Below are 23822 nucleotides of genomic sequence, written 5' to 3'. Positions count from 1 at the left end.
ACGGACTCTCTCCAACCTGTTTCCACCAATAGAAGGGTTGGGGCAGGTTTTTGAGGGGGGATTAAAATGTATTTGGTCTTGAGTGCATTAATCTCAAGGCCATGGGTTCCACAAAATTCCTCAAAACCCTTAAGGATTCGTTGAATTCCCATAGGTGTCTTAGACAGAAGCAGGGTGTCGTCAGCGAACATAATCGCCGGCACCCTGCTTCCGGCCAGTCTGGGGGCGTCACCGTCCACTACCCTGTTTAAATGAGAGATTACCCCGTTGACATAAAGGCAGAACAGGGTCGGTGCAAACACACAACCCTGTCTTACCCCCCTGTCAACGGGGAATCTGTGGGATAGAGAACCGTCCCGGCCACATCTAACCTGCGCATAATTGTTTGTGTGCAGGCGGATAATCATGTGTAGGAGATATCGGGGTACCCCCATATTGGACAAAACAGACCAAAGTTTTCTACGGGGTACTAGATCAAATCCCGCCCGTAAATCTACGAAAACGGTATAGAGGCTGCCACCCTCCATTTTTACCGTTTTCCAGTATAAAAGAGTCAAGCGAAAAATTTGGTCATAGTGGAGGCTTTCTTTCTGAACCCCGCTTGGAAAGGGCTCAGAACCGAATATTCAAGCATCCACTCCAATAAACGATCCAGGATGAGCCTTGCGAAGAACTTTTGGGGGACATCTATGAGGCTAATAGGCCTGTAGTTGGCTGGGAGCAGAGGAGAGCCCTTCTTGAAGATCGGTACAATCTCTGCTCCCAACCAAGTTCTGGGCACCTCCATCCCACCCATTATTGAATTAAAAAGGACCTGTAAATATGGTGCCCATACAGTTGGTTCGTACTTGAACAAGTCTCCAGGGAGTCTGTCCAAGCCCGGAGCTTTCTCTGCTCTTAGTTTATCGATTGCAGCACCAACCTCCGTAACGGTGAATTCCACCTGGACCAATTCGGAGCTAGGGCCCCTCACCAGGTTGCATATATCCTCTGAGCAATCTGTGTTGTCCAGGGAATATAAAGTATGAAAATGAGCCTCCCACATGCTAGGAGCAATGTTGGCTTCAACTGCTGGTGTTGGGTCCACTGAGCCACTTTTGACCATCTGCCAGAATTTCCGACTGTCTCTAGAGTTAAGAGCACCCACCATTTCGGACCAATTTTCATTGTCCCACTCAGTCTTGGCAATCTGAATTTGATGTCTATATTCTAACCTTTTTGCCCTGACCAACACGGTGCTGGCCCTTAGCTTGATAGCCTCAAGGAGTTCGGCTTTGGCCTTCCTGCAGGTTGTGTTATACCATGAGGCTTTTGTTGGTTTACTAAGCTTTTTCGATGCTCAGGGATTCAGCACCTCTGCTATTACGTTGGTGAGCTCAGAATGAATATCACCAAGTGCATTGTGTTTCTCCGGAGACGGGCTTAATAGAATAAGCTTTTCTACACTTTGAAAGACCAGTAGGATTAAGGCATAAAGCCGAGAGATAGATTCCAGATTCCCTATGACTTTTTCCCATCTTATTCTGCGTCTATCACTAGATAGAATCGCACTATGGTCTGAGGAAATTTTGAGTGACTGATTCTCACTGATATAGCCAGGCACCTGAAAATCCAGGATCAGTGGATTGTGATTGCCTTCATCCCGTGGGGTTACCTGGAAACTCCTCACCAAAGCCCAGTTACGAGTTTCCACAAAAATGTAGTCTATACGTGACTCAGACCCTGGTTTGTTGTAAGTGGATTTAGGGGGGATATCCCCAGTGACCCGCCCGTTACAGGCCCTTATAGAGTTATTAAGAGTCAGGGCCATAATTTGGGTAGCAAGCGGAGTCCAGGACTTAACTGGTAAACCCCCAGCAGGTGGTATATCCCATTGGTCATCCTCCTCCAGAGTGGTACCTTGCAGGAAGGCTGGCAGTGGCTCAAATTGGCAGTTAAAATCTCCCCCTACCAGATATGGGATGCCTTGGGGGATAGAATCCAAGAAGTGAGATAGCTCCTCAATTGTACCTGGAACACTGGTCACGCCCGTGGGTCTAGAATATACGTTAACTAATATAAGTTTAGCCACATTGGGCCATTCCAGTGCCACACTTTGGATATGTGGGGAATTTGTCTCCAGTTTTGATACTATACATCCCAGGTGTGAACCCACCCAAATGAGAAGTCCGCCTGACGGGCGTCCCTTCCCACCCCATTTTGCCTCAATATAAAAAGAGGCAAAGTCAGTACGGTGATGGGCTTCCCTGGCCCACGTTTCCTGGAATAGGCAGACATCTTGTGAGTCAATAAATGACCCCCAGTCTGGCAAGTCAAGTTTATTCGATATTCCTGCCAAATTCCAGGACACAATTGACAAGGAACCATGCTCCATAACTGCTCTTACTCTATGGTTGGTCACCCCGTTTACAGCCAGGTATGGTAAAGCCTGCATTGTAATTGGGCTACTTGATCCATTTTGGTATGTCATATCCTCGCTATTTATGTTAGGGGGGGGAGTCATTCGGGCCTGAGTGACTTTCAAGTTCATTAGTCTCAACAGCTGGTTTATTGAGTCCGTCTACACCCTCCAGATCATTTAAAGGATCAAACCTATTGTAAAGTGGTAGAGGGTACGCTAACCTATGGAATGGGTTTGCTCCTCGAAATCCTCTCTGTCGAAAAATGGGAAAAGAATTTTGAGGACCAATATTCATAATCCCTGGGTAAAAGTACTCAAGGCCCAGAGATTGAATATCGCCCTCTCGGCCAAATCTGGGTTCTCTCCTTATGTGATCAATAGCCCAAGAGTCTCTACAATTCACTATGATGCAATCCCCTTCCAGGTCTTTAGGGTTATTACCCACCCAGTGTACCCTTCTAACACCCAAAATCTCTGTACTCGACGATGGGGGAAGGGTCCTGTTCCTGTCCAACCAAAAGACCATCTTGTTCTTTAATTCCCTATACGATTCTGAATGACCTGCCCCCAGGGATCGCACTCCCACTAAAACAATTGTATAGGGTGCCACCTCTGGCGGAAGGTTTATACTTGGGAGTTGGTTTTTGCTAGCTCCCTTATCCTGCTGAATTTGGGTATTCGACCTTCTGTCTGTAGGTATACCACTAAATAAGGGCTGGGCTGCTCGTGCCGGGTCCATTACTTTCCCACCTTGCCTTGATTTACCTACGTGTTTCTTCGGATGTGGTTTTAGGGTAGGTGTGTTCATTTTTTTAACTGAATTTTTGTTAGATTCACCAGCTATCACCCCAGCAGTTACAGTACTAGGACCCGGATCCCTTGTACTACTCCCCGATGATCTAATGGAAGAGTTACCCTTTGCCAGATCAGCTAATAGGAGTGCATTTTCTCCCACCTGCTTTTCAATTTGGTCTAGCTTAGAGTTTATCATCCTAGTTCTTTCTAGGAGTGGCAACATAAGGGCTTTCATCAGAAACTCAATTTTACCCAGAAGGTCATTATCGGGTACTATTTGAGAGACAGAATGGCTAGTGCCTTCTATTCTATACCTAGGGGAGGTGGGCGGTTGGGGAACAGCTGTCGGAGCTAAGTCTAGGGACTTATTTTGTTGTTTAGCAAGATGGCCCGTTAAAGAACTACCCCTTCTTTTTCTACTGTTAGTTTTCGTCCTGTCAGGGGAGCCCGGAGACAAAGTATGGGCAGATTGAGTAACAGGCCCTAGGGAGAAATGCGAGCCAGCGATGTCACTGCTGGGGGGCAGGCTCCCAGATGATAAATTTGGGCTCAAAGTGTCTGATACATCCCCTACATCCACTAGCGTTATTTCATCCCCTGGGGTGTAGGTTGGAGCGGGAGAGACCGTCTTGCCTATACGACCTAAAGAAGATCGTTTCCCCGTTATTAGGTCCAGGGAGAGTCGTTTTTCTGCATAGGCTATCTCCTTTTCCAGTATGGTGGAGGCTCTCTTAAAAAATTTGTCCAGAGTGCCAGTAACCACCCCACTGGATGTGGGGATTGCAACGTGGCGGTTTTTCCCAGACCGTAAAGACATAATACAAAACCAGAACTAACCCACAAATTGGAATAACAAACACACTTGTACCTTAGGTCCTTCAGAGTCTTTAAAAACACTCGTTTTGCAACAGGTAGCGAGCAAAAGTTAAAACAAACAAATATAAGGGAGGGGGCCCCATCCCGGCCTTAGTCGACCTTGGACGGCCTTAGACGGCCCGCCCTTTGCCCGGGCTTCGCCCGCGCGCGTCCGGCGTGTGCGTGGGGCCACTTGTAAAAATAGTCAACGATGTGAAAGGGGGCGGGAAGGGGACCAGTTGCGGCCGATCAGTGCCGCTCAGCAGGCTGGTCCTCGCAGTCCCGCCTCAGCCTGGAGACAAATGAAATCAAGATGCAAGTCACAACGCCGCTCCGTGTGCCCAGATACAACAGCAATTCCCACGGACTCAGTCACGACCGGCTCCCGCGGAGCGGGGGGCGCGAGATGTGGGCAATAGAGACAGGAACAAACTCCGGTAGAAAAGGTATCCCATGATACTATAATGTAGGCGGGCACACGCCAGGCAATACCATTATACAGATTCTCATGAATGCACACATTAAATATATCATCTTGATTTAGAGCATCCAGTAATGGGTACAGTGAGTAAACGATTTAAACATATTCCTTATTCAGAAGGAGAGAGCCCCGTATTGTGTTTCTACAATAAACTCACCTGACCAATACTGAAAACACCATATTTCTCCGAAAGTGATGTGGACATTACTTTTTTACCACTTTTTCTGTGTACTCTAGGGGTGCCATGATCTGTCCTTGACCTATGTTTCCATATGTGCCAGATACCATACTTTTAAACCCAAATGGGAGATTTACACTAGTAGAGAGCAAACTAGACAGAGTCCTAGTCATAAAGAGTAGACACTTACCCCCCCCAATATGGAAGAGCTATCCTTCCTAACCAAATTCTCTAACAAATTAGCAGAGTTAAGAGGGAGATGTAGTTCTGCCCTAGATCCTGGGAAGGGACTTCAACATCGTACTGGAGACAGATCTCTATAGATCCCACCCACCCATACCTCAATTACCTAAAGTCCATGTTGAACATTTCCTAATAGACCTAATAACACCCCTGCTAACACCCGCCCAATCAAAGGAGATGGAATCTTCAAGTTCATAACAGAAAATGAGAGGTGCCTCAATAGAACAAGCGACAGGGAAAACTCTGGGCTTGGATGGGCTCCCTACAGAATTCTGTGCATCATACGCAGCCCAGCTGATCCCCAGACGGCTACACTGTTTGAAACAGCTCTGCAAATTGACTATCTACTCCCCACATCGAACAAGACATTCATAGGTTTTCTCCACAAGCCGGGGCGATATCCCTTAAATATACCTTGCACAGACTTCTCCCAGTCTTGAACACAGAAAGGCGTCTTTGAAAATTGCATGTTATAGTCGGTTTAGTAGTACTGCTCAGAAGAGGAGGCGTAGACCTACGCGCATAGGTTACTGAATACAAAATAGTATTCAGTAACCTATGTGTGGAGGTCTACGCCTCATCTTTCTGTGCAGAGATCTTCAAACTGACTGTGGTGATCTCCTCACATACATGCCTATGGTTTAGTAGTAAATGTGGGAGGAACACAGGGGATTGGCTGGAAACTGGCAAATAATTACTAATAAATCAGAGGAGAGATTGATGGAGGGTGAGCAAGAGTGTTCAGGGCGGGACATGCACCTACCAACAAGAGTAAGTCCATTGCTATTCACAAAGTAGCTGTCTATAGTTTCTGCAGTCAAAAATGACAGTTGGAAATTCACCTCAACTAACACTTCACAAAGCTACTCACAGGAACTGCAGCAAGTCCATTCGAAAATGTAGACTTAAAATAAAACCAAATAGGAGAGAATTGTAAAATAAATAGATTTAAAAAAAAAAAAATATATATATATATATATATATATATATATATATATATATATTCAAATGTAAAAAAATAAGTATACATAATCAATAAATATACTTTTATTATAAGATATGCAAAGCAATGCTGAGAACTCTGAGTAGTTTCCAAGTTTATGTGGAGGGCTGCTCTTGTTGGAGCGACAACACCAGCAATAGTCTAAATCAGACCGCCTCAAAAGTCTGTTTTTCTAATAGAGTTTTTAAGCATAGGATAAGCACAATGCCATCCACGCTGAGCTAGAAAAGTGACATAGCCTTTTGCCATTTTGCAGTTAAGTATTGAAGCATAGGATTAGCCATATGCTATATATCTTTAAATATTGGGCCCATCCCTCCTCCAGTGCTGGCCACGTTCAGCAGGCCCTGCTCTAGATTTGGAAATGGCCTTTGATACTGTTAATTGACACCACACAATCAAGTTTTTTAAAGAAATCGGACTCAGGCAGTATATTGTACAATGGGTCAAATCACTCTATGGTAGACCCACAGTCAGGGTCAGGACTAAACGCTTTATATCAACTGCGTACCAAGGTGGAAGATGGACGCAATAAGGTTGTCCAATGTCCCCCTGTTTTTTGCTTTTGCCATTGAGCCCCTCAGTGCTAAAATGCACAATGGTGGAGTGAAGAGTAGTCTCCAAATGAGGGGGATCACACATACCATTTCATTTTACGGTAATGATATGCTCCTATAAGCAAGGGATGTAAGAACTGACCTGATCTATCTTGAGTATCTTCTATAGGAATACAACTTGTATATTTCTACACAAGCCAGCACAACCAGAACAGAAAGTTAATTTGGTGGGTGGTGAAATACCCTTGCAAAACACTTTTTGTGAATTGGTTATTAAAATATACCACAAAGAGACAGACTTACTGTATGGAAATCTTGAAGCGGCAAACAGTCTTTCCGATCACAATTAACTTGTCTAGTACTCCCTCTCATTGTCAGTGACGGTCCTCATTGCATTGGCAAAAAATCGTGACACTATCACAATTGCTTTACTACTTAGCTAATCTTCCCCTGGTTGTCCCAAAGAAACACGTCCATGAGTTGGACTTGTTGCTTGGCAGTAGAGGTTCCACTGAAAAAGCTAAAACATCCCACTGAAAAAGGTGGTCTAGGCGCCCCAGATTTTGAGAGATATTACTTAGCGGCCCAACTGCAATGTGCATCTTATTGATTAACGAGAAGCTAAAATGAGAGCACATTTTCCATAAGTTCACTCTATCTTCCTCAGCCATGTGAGAACAAAGTCTGATATTCTGAGTAAGCCATCTACTTCGAACGCAGCAGCAGCTTGTCAGTGGATTTCCCATTGTCCTATTGAAAAAGAGTGCTAACTTTCTGTATTTACGAAAAAGGTCTGGGGCACCTGAACACCATCTTGATAAAATCAAAGCTGTAACATTGAATGCATTTCCTGCATAGGATACTATAGTACATGGACAATATGAGGATATTCCCTTTCTCACATAAATTATGGTTGGCGTTCTAAAAAGCTAAAATTAGGACACAGTTCCTATACGCTTTGAAATATCTTCTTCATAAGTGCCAGATATAAAGTCTGGACTGCTGAGTGAAGCGCACTTCCAACAACAGCAGTAGCTTATCAGGTGATTAACCAATGTACAACTAGAGTGCTAAAACTCTGTATTTATGACAAAAGTGTGGCATGCCAGAAAGCCATCTTGATGATATCAAAGGTATTAAACTGAAATCCTTTGCTCTAGAAATTAACAGAATGAGGGGGTTCATTTGTCATAAAGCTAAATTAGGCACATTTTCTATGAGTTCTCAAAGATTTTTCCTCATCCATGTCAGTAAAACATTCCGATATGCAGACTGAAACATTCTGCCAGTTAACTCCCAAGTGATCAATTACAGTTTTACCACAGACTTCTAATGAGCAACTAGAGAGCTAACTTTCTCTATTTATGGTGAACATGTGGCACACCTGAACACCATTTTGACAGAAACAAAGCTGCAAAACGGAATGCATTTCCTACAGAGCAGACTGCAGTAAAGAAACACATTGAGAGGGTTATTTTGGTTAGATCTCTAGAAAGTTCAAATGAGGACAAGTGTTCTTTGAGTTCACGCTGAGCTAGAGAGTAACAAAGCCTTTTGCATTTTAATAGCAAAGTCTTTAAGCATAGGATTAGCAGGTGTCAAGTAGTAAGAGGCTTTTTTATTTTTCAGCTCAGTGTAGGCACACCTCCCCCTGACTTGTGTAATGTTCCTATCATACCTGCATCCTGCTTAAAATATTCGTGGGGTATATGAAATATGGATTTATTTATGGTTCTAACTGCTAGAAACTGTTGCTTAATTATATTATTTGTGTGCTCATGGGGGTCTTAGTTTCAGAAGGGTAAATAAGAGCACACCGCTCAGTTTCACTGCCAGCTGCATTATGAGCAGTACTTAATTGCATGATGGGTGATAGCCAACTACCAAATACTTAATGATGCCCAATATCTACTAATGGTAATTACTAACTCTGTAATTGAAATAAATTAGAAAGCCATCCACTCTCATAAATGCACAATTAAAACAAAAAAAACTATAACTATCCTAAAGAAAAGGTAAGTTAGGTCAACCTCAAAATTTGCTGCACTTACTTAGAGTCTACCACTCTTCTGACTGCATAGCTTCACAAACAGAATCAGACCTTGATAGAAATGTAGGAAGCATTCCTGACTTTTAAAAAGAAACACAGCAATGCTATCCTAATGGCAGGTTGTGCACTATGCAAATGTCAAATAACAATCACGAAAACATACTTTGCAAGTGACTAAATTTGAAATCTATTATGATTCTCAGCAAACTGATACCACTTTGTACCTCTAATTAATATCAATTTACTGCAGTTCTAGTAATAATGAGTTCAAAGAGGAACTGGGAAATAGAGAGCGAAATTAAATATACATTGGAATTGCATTTGCAAATATAATGTGGTAATTGGCTGCATTGAGTAACTGGTGTTAAGAATAAAAACTCGCATGCATGTCCGCCTTTTGTGGCAATTGAGAGGAGGAAAGCGACTTACCTTTCAACAGATTTATACACACAATCTGACTTTTATGTGTTTAATTTATCTACTGCATTATTTGCTGAGAGGTTTTTTTTGGGGTTATGAGGTGAAAGGATATATACATTTCTGTCAGTGCAGCTTTGTTCTGATTCTCTAAATAATTGCAAGGACATGTCCCATGAGGGGAAAAATAGGGAAAGCAGCTGATCTTCAGCAAATCTTATTCAAAGCAGGAAAAATACATTATTTTCAGACCCTGAATATGCTCATAAGAATCCTGACACGCGCGCTGTCTGATAAGTGCCGTAAGGATATTATTACAGCCTTCGGATATCACTCACTAAACTCTCATTTCTTTAATCCACATTCGCAAACAAAGACACCACTGACCAGATTGTTTCACAGTCCCTGGTTTTTGTTAGAAACTTCGAAGCCACCTGGAAAGAAAGTCAAACCAGGACTGCTGAGATTAACTTTGTTGCCATCATATTGGAGGACTGAGCATTACACAAATAAGACCAATTTAAGGGAGAAATATCTAAAGTGATACTGTTTCCTTGCAGAACGAATGATAAGAAGAAATTGAATCATTACCGCGGAAAGAAATATAAAAGCAAGGGGTGACCCATGGCAAATTGTTATGGATCAATTCTGATAGATTCTTCTATATGGAAGCCACCCCTAAAGATCAGGTTCAATTCTTGAAGAAAACGCGCCTCGTACATGATACAGGGTGAGACAGTCCTTGATCTGTATAGCAGCCTGTTGATCCAGTCCCTGAAGTTTTTGGTTCATCTGTGACAATTTCAAGAGGCTTAGTTGTGACTATCTTTAGATATTGATCATAGTCAGTACGATAGCTCATGTGACCAATGGATCCATCATAGAGAACTATAAATAACCAATAGTCCACAGGTTTAAACCTTGACATGTCCACTCAAACTTTCTCTATTCTGATGTCAATAAAATAAATAAAGATTTGGTAGAGATGACAGTGAATGGTGTATTGCGAAGTACCTTTCGTTATGAGTAAATAATTGTAAGTGTGAGGCTGGAGAAGCTGTATGAGGGGTTTACTTGAGCACATGAGCTACAGCTGAACATATGTTGTTTGTACCTGGGCATAGGTTGGTTCTGTCTAGCAATAACATGGCCATCAGAGTGTGTGCATTTAAGGCAGTTTCTAGACATTGTATGGAATAGTGGGCATGTGAGTAGCTTTGCATGGGCATTCGCAAGATCATGCCTGGAAAAATACTCTATGCCCGTGATTTGCCACTGTAACTTGATATTTGAGCCTGCAACTTGGCATGTGAGACTATATCTGGGCATATGATGATAGTATATATAATGGATGTGCCTGGGAATATGGTTGCCATAATGGCCTACGCTTAGATGTCATCGCTTTTCTGTACTTGGCCCCACACTTTGGAATTCCTTGCCGATAGACATCAGACTAACATCCGAGTACACCAGTTTTAGAAAAAAAACTGAAAACTTGGTTGTTCACCCCAGCCTACTGCTAGAGCTCCTTAGAATGGCTTTCCCACCCCTCAAAGCGCCAAGAGACCGTTGGTAAACAAGCGCTTAATAAATACCCCAAACATAAACATAAAACATGGCTGTACCTGATTGGTAACTACAATACCTTTTATATGCTTTAAGAAAATATTTGTTAATTTGATAATCGTACACTTATTATAGGTTTTTTCACTCCATCTATACCACTGATGTCATCAGCGTTAAATGAGATGCTTCATCACTTCCTGTAAAGTCACTGGGGACAAAGGTCATGAGCTATAACTTCTTGTGATGGCATTATGCGTGAAAATATGACATGATGTCATTTCCACTACTGGTGCTACTTTGCTGATTTATTTGACCAGACCTTATCTTCTCTTGAAAGTATATTTTCTTAGTGCCTTTTGTATTCATTAAACTGTTATGGTGGTCTAGTGATGAAAATGAATGATGGATGAACAATTACTAACATGGATTTGCACCTACAGGTCAAACGCACAGAAACTGTAAGGCTGGGAATAACTGCTTCCTTCTACTGAACGTGCCTCAAAGTACCACAGTACACAGTATATCTTATTTAGATTTTTAGGATAACCACTGTTATTGATATTAATTCACCAAAAAGTTAGTTGAAGCTTCCTCACATCATTTGAACCTCCAGTGTCATCACAAAGGTGACTTCATGTCCCATCCCTACACCCACTACAGCCGCATCGTTGCTGCATAAAGCCTAATGAATGGCACAAAGCGGGAACTAGTCGAGAAAAACTGGTCTTGGTGAGAAATATTTTTGATGTCTCTATGTTTCAGATGCTGCCTTCATAAAAACCGATACCTGGGTTAGTAAGAGCGTTCCCAGGGTACGAATCTACATGTCAGTGGTACCACATATTAGCCCTGGCGACCACTAATTGATGTCCTTGACTTGTGCCTATGGAAATAATTAACATTTGAGTCAACTTTACGTAATATTCACTCGTGTGCATGCCATAAAAATCCAACATCATCTGTGGATGTCATCACATAACGACTTTGGACATCACTGCCATTTGCCTCAATTTCTTGACATCTAAATACGTCTAAAATTATTCCTAGCAGGGTCTTTTTCGAGGGCATTTTAGTTCAAAATGATTTTGACTTAAATTATTATGAGGTGCATGCATTATGCTCATAGACATGTGTCACCATCATCTATTGACAATGTGAAGCTCCATGGAGACAATATACAAAAAAACTGTAAATATGTAAAAGTACATCTACGAGCGAGTTCAGTTTTACAGGTTTTTGAAATTACTACATACTCCTAGTACTATGCCTGGAAAGCTGTGTCAACAACTGGTTACCAGGCATTCTACGGGAATATGATGTGACATATTCCCCGGTCTCCCATTCCCTCAAATTCTATATGAACACTGGTGAAATAGTGCAAAGGTAAAAAAAATTCTACATTCCAAATATCTTTCCGATTGGCCCTATACTTTACCATACACGGATCTCAACTCGACTGAAGAGTCTTCTAAGAAAAAAAGTGCATTAAACTTGTAAACAATTAGTAAAAATGTTTTTACGTTACATATTTATGTCAATTAATCAGATGTATGTATTTTAAACGTAGAACAAAAAATGCTTCAGAGCTGTTAACTAAAATTAAAATTCATGTAAATATATTAAACTAAATTAAATAATTTTTCTCACGTTTAAATGAAAAAAGCAAGTGCACAACTCAAGTAAAACAATTAACTTGTATAATTAAAAGTGGTATATACAATTAATTAAAATGATTTTAAATATATTTTATTAAACTATAATATTACACGAATTTATAATGCAAAAAAAGTTACAATATTTGATATGTAAATAATAAATATGTATTATTTTTATATTTTTTACATTCAATTATATTTATTTATATTTTTAACTATTTTCAGTAAGTTAAATTAATTTATGATTATTTCCTACAGTGTTTTATTTTAAGTCTCTACCTACTTTTATTTCTACGGTAGAATGTTGAAGTACCAGTGGCTGTCCCTTTGTGGTTCTGGACTTACTTCAGCTCTGAGCTGGAGCAATTTACTAGCGTATTGGGTCCCTGTTTGGCTGTGGTAACTTTAAAAGGAAAGTCTGTGAATAGCAATAGGTTTACTCTTTAGTGGGTGGGTATGTTTTCCAACCTAAACCCTTCTATCGACCTCCCTTATCTCTCCCTAAACCCCTCACCATTAGAAGTATATATTCCTCATCCTCCAGTCACTACCTTGTCCCTCTCCCATTTACTGCAAAAATGTGTACTTATGTGTGCAGAAATTCCACAGTTGGTGTGTATATCTCCACACAGAAAAAGATAAGCGAGGCAGAGGTGGAAACTGCACACATAGCTTTGTGAATAGCATTTTGTAGAACGTTTGTAGTACCTTTGTAGCACTACAAAATCTACTAGAAAATGCTCCATGTGAATAGGCCCCATAGTGTTTTAAAACTCCTACTGTCCACAATGTATAATTTAGTTTTTTCTGTTCTTCTGTTTGGCTGGGTCTTAGGTGATGCACTGTCGCTTTCAGACACTTAGTACATCACAACCCCATTCACTGACTTCTGGACAGATTGAATATCTACTGAACATAATATGTGCAATAACCCACAGCGTGAGCATTTTTAGAAAAGTCACCTTTTGAATACTGCCAGACGATGGTTGGTACAGGATAGCCCTCAGCAGAACAGTTCAGTATCACAGCTTTCCCATAAATCCCATCCTGGTCGCTGGGTTGGACTACAAATCTCGGTGGAACTAAAAGTAAGAAGGAAGAATTAATACAGCATCATGTGTTCATCTTAAAATATTAATTTAGAAAAGGTCCAAGCCATAGGCAGTTGATCAGTGGCCTCAGTTTTTAACCTTAAACGTAGCCAGGTGTACATACTTAAAGGAAACAAAAATCCATCTTCGACATACATGATAATAAGTTAAATGGAGACAATCAATAGACCATTAGCAAACAAGTGATTTTCTTTGTCTTATATTTGAAATCCCTAAAATCACCTGTCTTTCCTATTTATGTAATGAAGTGTGACGTTTAAATCCCATCAACAACATTTTGATAAGATATTAAGCTTTGCTTCATGAAGCTGCAAAATTTGCCATCTTTGCAAGGAATTACCTTGGTAAAATTCAAAGCAAAATGTGTTTTGCACACAATTATTTTAAACTTCTTTTTGAATTTCGGAAGGTGCGTGATGTTTAGAAAAAAAGTACAAAAAGTTGGTGCAGTGCAATGCAGCCATATTTGTCCACCCATTATAAGTATGTGTTTGATTTTTGGACCATGCCTACTTAGAAAATGGAAAGTGGTCTGAAGCCTGTACATTTATGTTGATGTTGGTTATTGATAGGAGATTCATTATGAGACATTTTATCCATATGTAGCATGTCTTGGTGCTAGTTGATTCAAATACCCATTGAGTGCCTTGATACAATCACACTTACTCCTTCCAAATTAGATGAACACAGAGAATCCTTTGTATACTTCTACCTTACCATGAAAGAGAAGCCAAGGTGCCAAGGGGTATAGTTAGGGTATGTAGACACAAAGATACAAACATAGTGAAGTGTGACAGCACAATTAGACCAGAAGGCCCATTGGATCGCCTCATTTCAGTATTTGTTGTTTCACAGGAAGATCCTCTGATTCTTAACTCTGACTGTCACACAGATCATCTCTTGCTTGTCATGGTCAAAGCCAAATGATTCGTGGGTTTGTCTTAAGCATCCTGGTGGCATCTGTGGTCTAATACTATATTTGTATGTCACTGATTCTTTTATTGTGATAATGTGCTTACTTGTAAGCATAGTACAATTAATCGATGACTGTGTTTGATAAAGCAGCAGAAAGCACATTGCCATGTTACTTTTGGGATACTCTTTCAAATTATGAAACCAATATAACTTGCTATAAAATTTGGCAAAAACAATTTATACATTTTAAAAATATAGACCTTGAAATGGAACATGTGCTTGATGATTGGCTTCTGTTATGCTGTAGTCACATTCGTTGCACTGTTTTTGATGTTGTTTGTTGTCTTCAAAACTTTCTACATTAACTTACCTCTCACAATTAACTGACTTTGGTGCTCGACCGCCGCAGCGTCATTCCTGGCGACGCAGGTGTAGTTGCCGTTGTGCATCAGCGAAAGGTTTGAGATCCGTAAGGAGCTGGTGAAGTCAATGTTGTCTATCGTAACCCCCAGGCTTGCCGGGATAGGTCTGCCATCCTTCTGCCAGGTGATGGTGATTGGCAGATCCCCTGAGACCACCACACATGGGATGAAGACACGCTGCCCGATTGAAAACCGCTGAGACTCAAAAGGCTGAATAAATGGTGGAACTGTAAATGAAGAAGAAAACAAGAACTATATTATATTCCTTCATGGTATCATCAGGCTCTATTATACCACTTCCTAAAACATTCTTAGAATGATGCACAAGAGTATAGGGGAAGTCAATTAGTTTGGTCTAGTAGGTGAACCCAAGAACCCATAGAGCACCACAAAATGTATGTTGGCACTACGAGGTAAGTGAATAGGTAAGAGTGACTGTGGGACACAGGCACCGCTCTGTATCTATGCTCTAATAACATCAGTTAACAATGAAGGATTAACTATACAATCCTAGCGTACCTTTCAATCATACTAGTCAATCAAGTTGTGTTTCTAGCTTATATCTTTGTTAGAGCTTTACAAGGGTATTAGTGCATCACAGATGATGTTCTTGAGATAACCTTGAGAGAGAGTCATTGTTAGCTCTGCACACTTTTCCAAGGCCCTCAAAAAAGAAGTGGCCAAAATGAATGGATCCTAGTAAGTATAAATTCATCCCACGTCAACATGTTGCAACAATCCTCAAGACAACAATCAATAAAGACACAGCCCTGAATATATCCTCTACCTCAAAAACTGAAGATCAAACACAAAATGTAAATAATCACATTGTACTAACAACACAGTACATATCACAAGGCCCTCAGGATTACCTGAATAGAGGAAATGGCCTAGGTTTAATGACAGCAATACCATCATTAAGCCATCTCACCACGACTGACCTACTAGCTATTGAGTTTATGAACCAGGGAAGCACAAATTAAAATGAACAATCTCTTTCTACCTGGAAGTCACCAGAGACTCAGGGGTATATTACCAACAACTAGCGATAATTTTTGTCTCTAACTTGTTTAGAGACAAAAATTATCGCCGCACATCGGCGATTTTTATCGCAGATAAACCTTGCTATTAGCAAGGTTTATCGCAAATGCGATAAAAAACGGCCGCAATGCATGAATATCGCTGAAAAGTCAGCGATATTCATGCATTATCGAGCAAATGCTCTTAGCCATGTTATCCACCTCCCATTGGATAACATGGTGAAGAACTGCTCAGGGCAGGTGTTAGCTTTTGGAGATATTCGCGCTTAGCGCGAATATCTCCAAAAGTTGGTAATAGGAGATAGCGATGTTAGCGACTGTTTCCAGTCGCTAACATCTTGGCACGCCCACTTTGCATGTCATTAGTGATAAATATCACTGACATGCAAAGCGGGGCCCAAGATGGTCGCTATCTCCTATTAGCTGTCACTAACTGGTGTTAGCGACAGCTTGGTAATAGGGAGATAATTTTATCTCCGCTTTCTTGGCTTTTAAAGCCAAAAAAGCGGAGATAAACCCCTTGATAATATACCCCTGACTCTTTAATCTTAAATGTAGCCCAACAGTTCAGAGACTGGGGTATAACACTTTCTAAACCAGAAAGGTGATGCTACCCCCTACCCCTGTTACGACCACCCAACAATCGATCATATACACACAGTATAACTTCAGTATATTCCATATTACAAAATGCAAGAGGCGACTCGAAAGGCATCAAATCAGAATTAAAAACATAAAGAACAACTCAGGGTGAATATGGCGGGCCCCGGATGGTTCTACAAAGGGAATGACTTGACAACAATAGAAACAAAGAGAACCAGTCGTCATTAAATCTCTTATCGTGCAACATTGCAGGACCAAAATACGAGCTCCACTCTTCCAACAATTTGACTAATGTCAATCCATCTCTGAGCTGAAGCATTTAAATTATTACATCAAGCTGCAGTTCCACTAGTTGTTACTAGATGTCGCTCAGGAGTCAAATGCAAAAGCATTGACCCTTTCATGAAGCTGCAGTTCAGCTCTTTGTAGTATTTATAGTATTAGCTCTCAGCTCAAGGTTTCAATGCTTTTGCATTTGACTCGTGAGGGACATCTAGTAACGACTAGTGGAACTGAAGCTTGATATAGTAATTTCAATGCTTTTGCATTTGACTTGTGAGGGACACCTAGTAACGATGAGTTGAACTGCAGCTCTTTGTAGAATTATTTTGATATTGGATACTATAATATTCACTGCCTACTGCTAATCTCGGCCCACAATGCTTTGCAGGGCCTTTGGTTGGGATTGTATTTTCGCCTATAATAACTGTGCCTGTGGTGGTCCTAAGAGGATGGGACCACCACTGAATAGTTCAGCATGATATGCTCTTTTTGTTCAAGGCTTCTGCTTGGTCCTCTGCATAGGTTAGGAAGGATCCCAAAATCATCACCTCTCACATTGGCTGATATTTGTAGTTGAAAGTTCATGTTTGTGAATTGGTTATATGCTTTTTAGCATGTAGAGTTGCTTAATCAAAGCAGTTGTGGGTGCAGTTAAGAAGCTGATTCTGCTACTACATGGAGGATTGGAGTTTAGCAGCGGAGTTCATTGCCCACCTCTAGTATTTAGGACACAATATTTAAGTCAGCCATTTATTTTGTAAAGTATAAATCAACTCCTGGATTACTCTTTTTTTACATTGTTCTCAGCCTGCTGATACACTCTTTTCTGTTTCTCACAGGTGTTGTGGCATGTAGGGGTGAGTGAAATTTGCTGCACTTCACAAACCTGACAACTTTATTTTTTAAAACACAAAAAGTCATTTTTACAGAAGGAAAAATCTGAAACAAAACACCTACCTATTTGCAGGCAAATTCTCTGCAAATTACATTTTTCTTTAGCAAAGAATTGTTTTTGCCAAAGATTTTTCTAGCAATATTATTTAGCTCATAGGGAATTTTTGACTCTGACTTTGTCAAGTTGCGAACTCTGGCACCTTCAGAATACCTTCCCAGTATGTTTGCAATTTTGCACACTGCTACTTTTTTCAACTTTATAGTTATAGGAATTTGTGGATTCTCCTTACCTTTCACAGTCACGTGCACACTCTGGCTGGTGGACAGCTGCGGCTGAACCAGGACGTTGCAGGTGTATTCGCCCTCGTCTATGTCTTTCTGCACATCCGACAGCTTTAAGGTTCCATTGTTCTCAAATGCCACTTGGCGGTGATTGAAAGGAAGGAGGTTAGAGTTCTTGTACCATTTTATGGAGTAATAGGGATAGCCAATCACGCGGCAGTGAATGTAAGTGTCCCGCCCCGCTATTGCTGTCAGGTTTTTCATCGTACGGATGCTTGCTGGTCCTAGAGAAGGCACAAGGAAACTCTTGAAAATAATTTAAGGGTACACCTGCAAATGAAATGATGCTTTGCCTCATTCAGTTCTTCGTGCATACTTCGGTCTCATGGCATGCTCCCCGACTGCTGAGTATTTAAATTTTGTTCAGCTTAAAATATTCAATGATTAAATGATCAATTGATTAAATTAACTTAACACAGAACAAATATGGAACTGCATTAAATGGTCTTCATACATTCCACAATTAACATACAGGAGGTGGGGGAAGGCATATTACTCTATTGGACCATGCTGGATTTCAAAAGCCCACAGATGCAATGACTTTGTTCCTATTTTGGTAAATTGTTGTGTTACCTATGGGCTACATTTATCTACCATGCTGAACGTGGGCTGCTGTTATATTAGAGATAATTCTAATTAATGTACATGTATGGTAGAGTCCAAATAATGGCAAAGCATGAGGAAAGTGTCTGTGCAGATCTTTTTATCATAGTTATGATGCATAAATGTGTGCAAATGTTGGCAGACTAATTGTTATATCCACTAGTGTAAATATAATTTGCTCCTATATTGTGGAGAAAGAGAGAAATGTAAATCTTATTTGGAATCCGTAAATCGGTATTTCTGTCTAAACATGCCATCGTGTAGATTGTTTGTGTATATTGATTGCGTAGATTTTGCAAGAATGTTTTGTGATAAGTCATACTGATAAACAATATCACCTTATTAAGTTGCAATAAATTGAATTGAAATGGAAATGCTGCTCTTTGGCAGGGCTGTATTAAGCCTAAAGAGAAGATTGAGTTATATGGTGAAAGGATACAGGATGTGTTACATGTCTTGATCTATAAATCTTTATTGCTTCTCTTTGGAATAATCATCTGTTGCCAGTTTGTCATATAACAGAACCGAATCTGAGCCAGGGGAGAGGTGTGGCGCAGCGGCCAGGGCGACTGACGCTGGACGCTGGGGATCACGATTCGATCCCCGGCTCTGGTGGCAGGGGTCTGCCCAGCACCATGCGACTCTGGACAATAGCTCGCTTAATCTTCCCAACGGCGCCCAGCGACTTGAGACCCCTTCGGGGGTGATTTGTGCGCTATGCAAGTACTGGATTTACTTTTCTTTCTTTATTTTTTTTAGCCAGGCAGAGATATGGTTCTCCTATAAAAAGAGATGATATTAGGGCAAAACACAAACACAAGAGTGCTGGGAATTCCATGTTCTTCAAGTATGACCTATGCGTGCAGAAGATCCCAGCTTTAATTCAGTGTGTGCCAATGTTACTTCCAGGGCATTCAATTTGTCCTTGGGATCCTACATTCTTTATACAATCCTTGATTTGAATGCCTGGATTGCTTGACTAGGTGCTACAAATTGAAGAGGCAGTTGGCATAGATCTGAGAATCCACTCAGCTACAAAATGGCCACTGGATATGACTGTTTTTAGTTTTGTTTAACTTTCTTTGTGAACATCCAAGGCCAGGTCACACAAATGCACAGGAACATTTGATGTATAATAGGGGTTTAACCCATTCTGTGCCTATATGGAAATGCACGGATACATAAGTTTCCTTTCTTAATTGTGCCATATAAGGGTGCATTAATCCTATGGGATTTTGTTCTTAGATTCCTCCGTTACAAGCCACAAAGTGCCTTAAGATGGCTGCCGACCAGTTTTTGCATGTTTGTGAAGGTTTGGTAGCAGATCATACCATCTCTTTTTTCACTGAGATGGAGTCGTCCAGGTGGGTCGAGAGTGAAGCACTTGTGTGCTCTGCGCATGGGCGTATAAGGAGCTGGAAGGGCAGGCATAGCCCCACTGGGAGAAAAAGTAGTAAGAGATAAGGATGAGAAAGTGCTCACATGTACTGTAACTGTGAAGTGCCATACTAGAAGAACAACTTGTTATTAATCACCTAATTAGAACATGAAGTTCCTCTTCCCAGTTAACATTTGCGGCTGAAAACCACAATACATATGACAGTTTTTTTTTTAAATCCGGCAAAGTGGAAAATCTTTTAAACTTAACTTTACACAAGCTGGCTATGGTGGCCCTGTGGATACATGCATCTACTGCAGAGGATGCATATGAGACTATGGACACAGCCCAATGTTTGAATCCCGGAAAGTCCACCTGACCTATTACACTTCCTAGGTCAACTAATTGAGTACCATACCCTTTTATATCTGTTATGTATCGATAGCATCAAGATACATCTCACAGTGGAGGTGTTGTTTACAAGCAAGCTGGTTATATTAGTGGCTTCCAAAGTTTCTTATAGAAGTGATTACCTGTTTGTCTTTAATATTCCTAGCATATATTGGCTGCATGTTGGACATTGAGGGTGATTGGCAGCCACAAAATCTAATAACTGTGTCTACAATTCAAAGATTGGAATTAAAGAAAAAATACACAAAAACACCTTCATGCCTTTCAGTAAAGTGAAATGTATGGTCTATTGCTTTCACTGATCTGGTTTGATTTTCTTTAAAGAGAATTGAACAACAAGTGGGTGTGGGGAAGAAAGGAGGGCTAAGGCATCTATGACACATAAATAAAAGAACAGTGATCTAGTCATTTCATGGCACTGTACACAAAATGAAGATGGTTAGTATGCTGCATGGCGGTAAAGAAGCAAGTTAACAATCTAAGCACATAAGCCACTCCTACCACCATTAGACAGTCACAAAGAGGAGGGGACAGTTTCATGCACAGCAACAAACAAGGAAATCCATACGCATCATTTAGGCACATGTGCAGAATATGAACAATGTCCAACAACAGCGTCACCACAGACCACAGAACTTGAACAACAAACTCCAGACTGAGGAAAGGGGCAACCAAGAGAAATATCTACCAGCATCGCAAGACTCAACTCAACGCAGGCATGCAGCAACGCCACAAGAATGAGCTATGTGTGTTTTTTGAGGAGTTGATTTGACAAGCACCTCTTACGTTTATTCGAGCCTGGTACTGGACGACACCGGCTGAGTTGTTTGCAGTGCAGCGGTAGACCCCACCATCTCGGACTTGCGTGTTGGTGATGTTCAGGTAGCTGACCACATTGCCCTCAGAGGTGATGATCTGGCTGATGCGGTGGTTGCCATTTTTGATGATGGGGTCGTCGTCTAGGGTCCAGGTAATTGTGGGAAGAGGGGTCCCCTTCACGTTGCACATGAGGGAGATGGGCTCACTGGGCAGTACCATTTTCTCACTGAATGCTGAGATAATTTTCGGCGTTCCATCTGCATAGGGTGAAAAGGAGGTATTGGAAAGAGGTCACAGATCTAGTAACTGAAAGGGCGAGATTTTGATCGATACCTTATATCTATTGATCCAAACCTCGTTCTGGTCGACTGAACCTTTATTGCCTGTCTTGGAAGGAAACAGTACACCTATCTGCAAGTTAGTTCACCCAAGAAAGGACTCTACTCTCAAAGATCACGGACAACTTCTAGGTTTCAAAAGTTTATTGTAAAGATATAATGAGCTGCAAATACAAGCATCTCAGAATGAGATTCACGAGATACACAGGTCCAATTACATACATGTGCTCTCGAAAAGCCCTCAGACGAGCAACAGAAATCACTAACACAAGTTCTAAAAATAGCAAAGCTATCAGCATAGACGCATATCTCTCCTTCATTTAGGTTGGAGGAAAACAAACACAGGTTAGGCGTCCCTACCCTGTTCTAGATGGTATCCCTACTTAACCAAATCCCAACCTAACAAAGGTGTCAGCAATGAATGACCCCCAAGGGAAGTCACCCACTCTAAGTCTCTTGGTGAAAACCTAAAGTTCTCCAGTCATGACCCCTCACTGCCTACCCATCCGCTCTCTAAAGGGTCCTCAGGTCTCTGCTCTAACTCCACCCAGGGGTGCTGTCCCTAATACAAAACAGTCAACAACATTTGAGACGCCCCTTGCGAAACGCCTCTCACGTGGTGCAACTTCAGGCTTTTTCCATGATGCTTTGTATTGGGCCTCAGACGTTAGAGTTGACCTTGCTTCTCAGTCTCTTCTCCGGCCCGCTGATACCCCTTAAACATTCCAGAACCCTCCTCCATGTCTGGGCCGTCTACTGAACAGGCCTCTATTCATTCACTTATAATTGGATCCCCCCTTTCCTGTTGCAGACAGATATCTGCCGCCAAGAACCCAACTCTCATAGACTTCTAAAAAGGCTTGCAACATTTCTCAGCCCAGACATGTACGTGTAAATCAATGCTAAAACATTTCAGGCCTACAATATTTCACATTATGATTATAGCATTCTATTTCTTCATTTAATTAAAGCATGCTAAAACTCTTATTCTATTATTTAGAAAACATTACTCTAAATCATGGCCCATTAATGCAATGACCAAAAACGTTAAACAATCTGTGTCGTGAAAAGAAACACCTTCCCTTTTAGCTCCAGCTCTGGCCCTGAGGCCTACCACGTTCTGCGTTTTACCACAGACCATCTTATATGTTAACAGCTACACGACATAGATTCAAAATAATCACGTCTAATAAAATCATATAATGTCACACATTTCTGTATTAGTTCCACTTCTACTTAAATCTCTATATTAGCTATACATTTAGAATATAATTTCAAATACTATTAGCACTCATGGCATTTCTCTTCATGAATTATGCTCTCTATAGGTAAATGTGATGTACTCATATTTTTATATCAGTTTGCGCTCTCTCAGTTCCCCCCTTTGATGACCTCTCGGGGTCATCACTAACATTTAAACTGCAGTTATTGCTGGCATTCTCTGCGCTTCCAGAGCTCTCAGGCTCCTGTACTGATTATCTTGTATGGCAGCCAATCTCTGCAACTGTTCTCTTTGGGCCCTTTCTGACCTTCTTGCTCTGTACCATTTGAATACCCTCACCAATCCCCACAATATTATCCCACAGATCAATATTATGATGATAGGCTTTAGGATATACCAAATAAAGCTTTTGCCTAAGGTGGAAAACCACCCTCCAACTGTACTCATTCCGTGGCCCACCTTTTCCCAGACATTTTCTCTACTCAAGTCTTCGATCTCTTTGTGTATATTAGTTATGTTCTTAATAACTTTCTCAAGGGGTTTTGAAAGGTCTGGAATGTAAGTGCAACATTCCTGAACCTTCAAAGCCTTACAGACTCCGCCCTCTTTTGCTAATAAGACATCTAATGCAAGCCGATTTTGAAGAACCATAGCCCTTATCGATTGCATCTCTCCTTCTACCAGCATTAAGGACTGAGCAGTGCTGGCAGACAACCTGTCGACAACTGTTGCCAGTCGTCTAATTTTAACATCATTAAGGATTATTCCCAAAAGAGGGAACATAGCTCCAAAGACATCTCCAACCATTTCTGCATCGCCTAAATCTCTCCTTCCCCTCGATGATGTCTGGCCTTCAATGATCAATAAGTCTTGTGCATGATATATTTTGGGGAAGACAATTGCCAAGTAACATGATCCATACCAGTTGTCAGGTAGTCTCACGTAAGCATTTCTTCCACATACAAAATACACATTTGGAATTACTTGCATTCCCTTCAGGAAATCCTTAGTGTAGTACTCTAAATTAAAAGCATGTTCACAGTCAACTTCACCCACGTATACATTTTCATAATACGTTTTGGCTCGGTGAAGACATAACTTTCCTTTCTGTGCTTTATCTAAAGCTATTGGACCACTACTACCCTTTCTCTTATGTGACTTCTCTTCCTCGGTCCAATCTAATTTCCCTTGTCCTGATTTTTTCAAAATCTTTTGTCTCCTGTAACGATCATCCACCTGC

The 23822-nt window shown here is 41.0% G+C and overlaps 1 protein-coding gene across 1 annotated transcript in view; it reads right to left on the bottom strand.

Moving 5' to 3' along the window:
* The window catches only part of DSCAM (DS cell adhesion molecule), a 959122-nt gene that overhangs the window by 420420 nt on the left and 514880 nt on the right, over positions 1–23822 (bottom strand). The window contains exons 7-10 of the mRNA XM_078656818.1: positions 20983–21279; positions 17760–18035; positions 14599–14877; positions 13164–13283 (exon numbers count right to left, since the gene is read on the bottom strand). Coding sequence (XP_078512944.1) covers positions 13164–13283; positions 14599–14877; positions 17760–18035; positions 20983–21279 — 972 coding nt within the window. The remainder of the gene's footprint in view (positions 1–13163; positions 13284–14598; positions 14878–17759; positions 18036–20982; positions 21280–23822) is intronic.

This window comes from Lissotriton helveticus, chromosome 8 (genome assembly GCF_964261635.1).
Source record: "Lissotriton helveticus chromosome 8, aLisHel1.1, whole genome shotgun sequence".
NCBI lineage: Eukaryota > Metazoa > Chordata > Amphibia > Caudata > Salamandridae > Lissotriton > Lissotriton helveticus.
The sequence above is the reverse complement of the archived record's forward strand: the minus strand, read 5'-3'. Positions and strand labels throughout refer to the sequence as shown.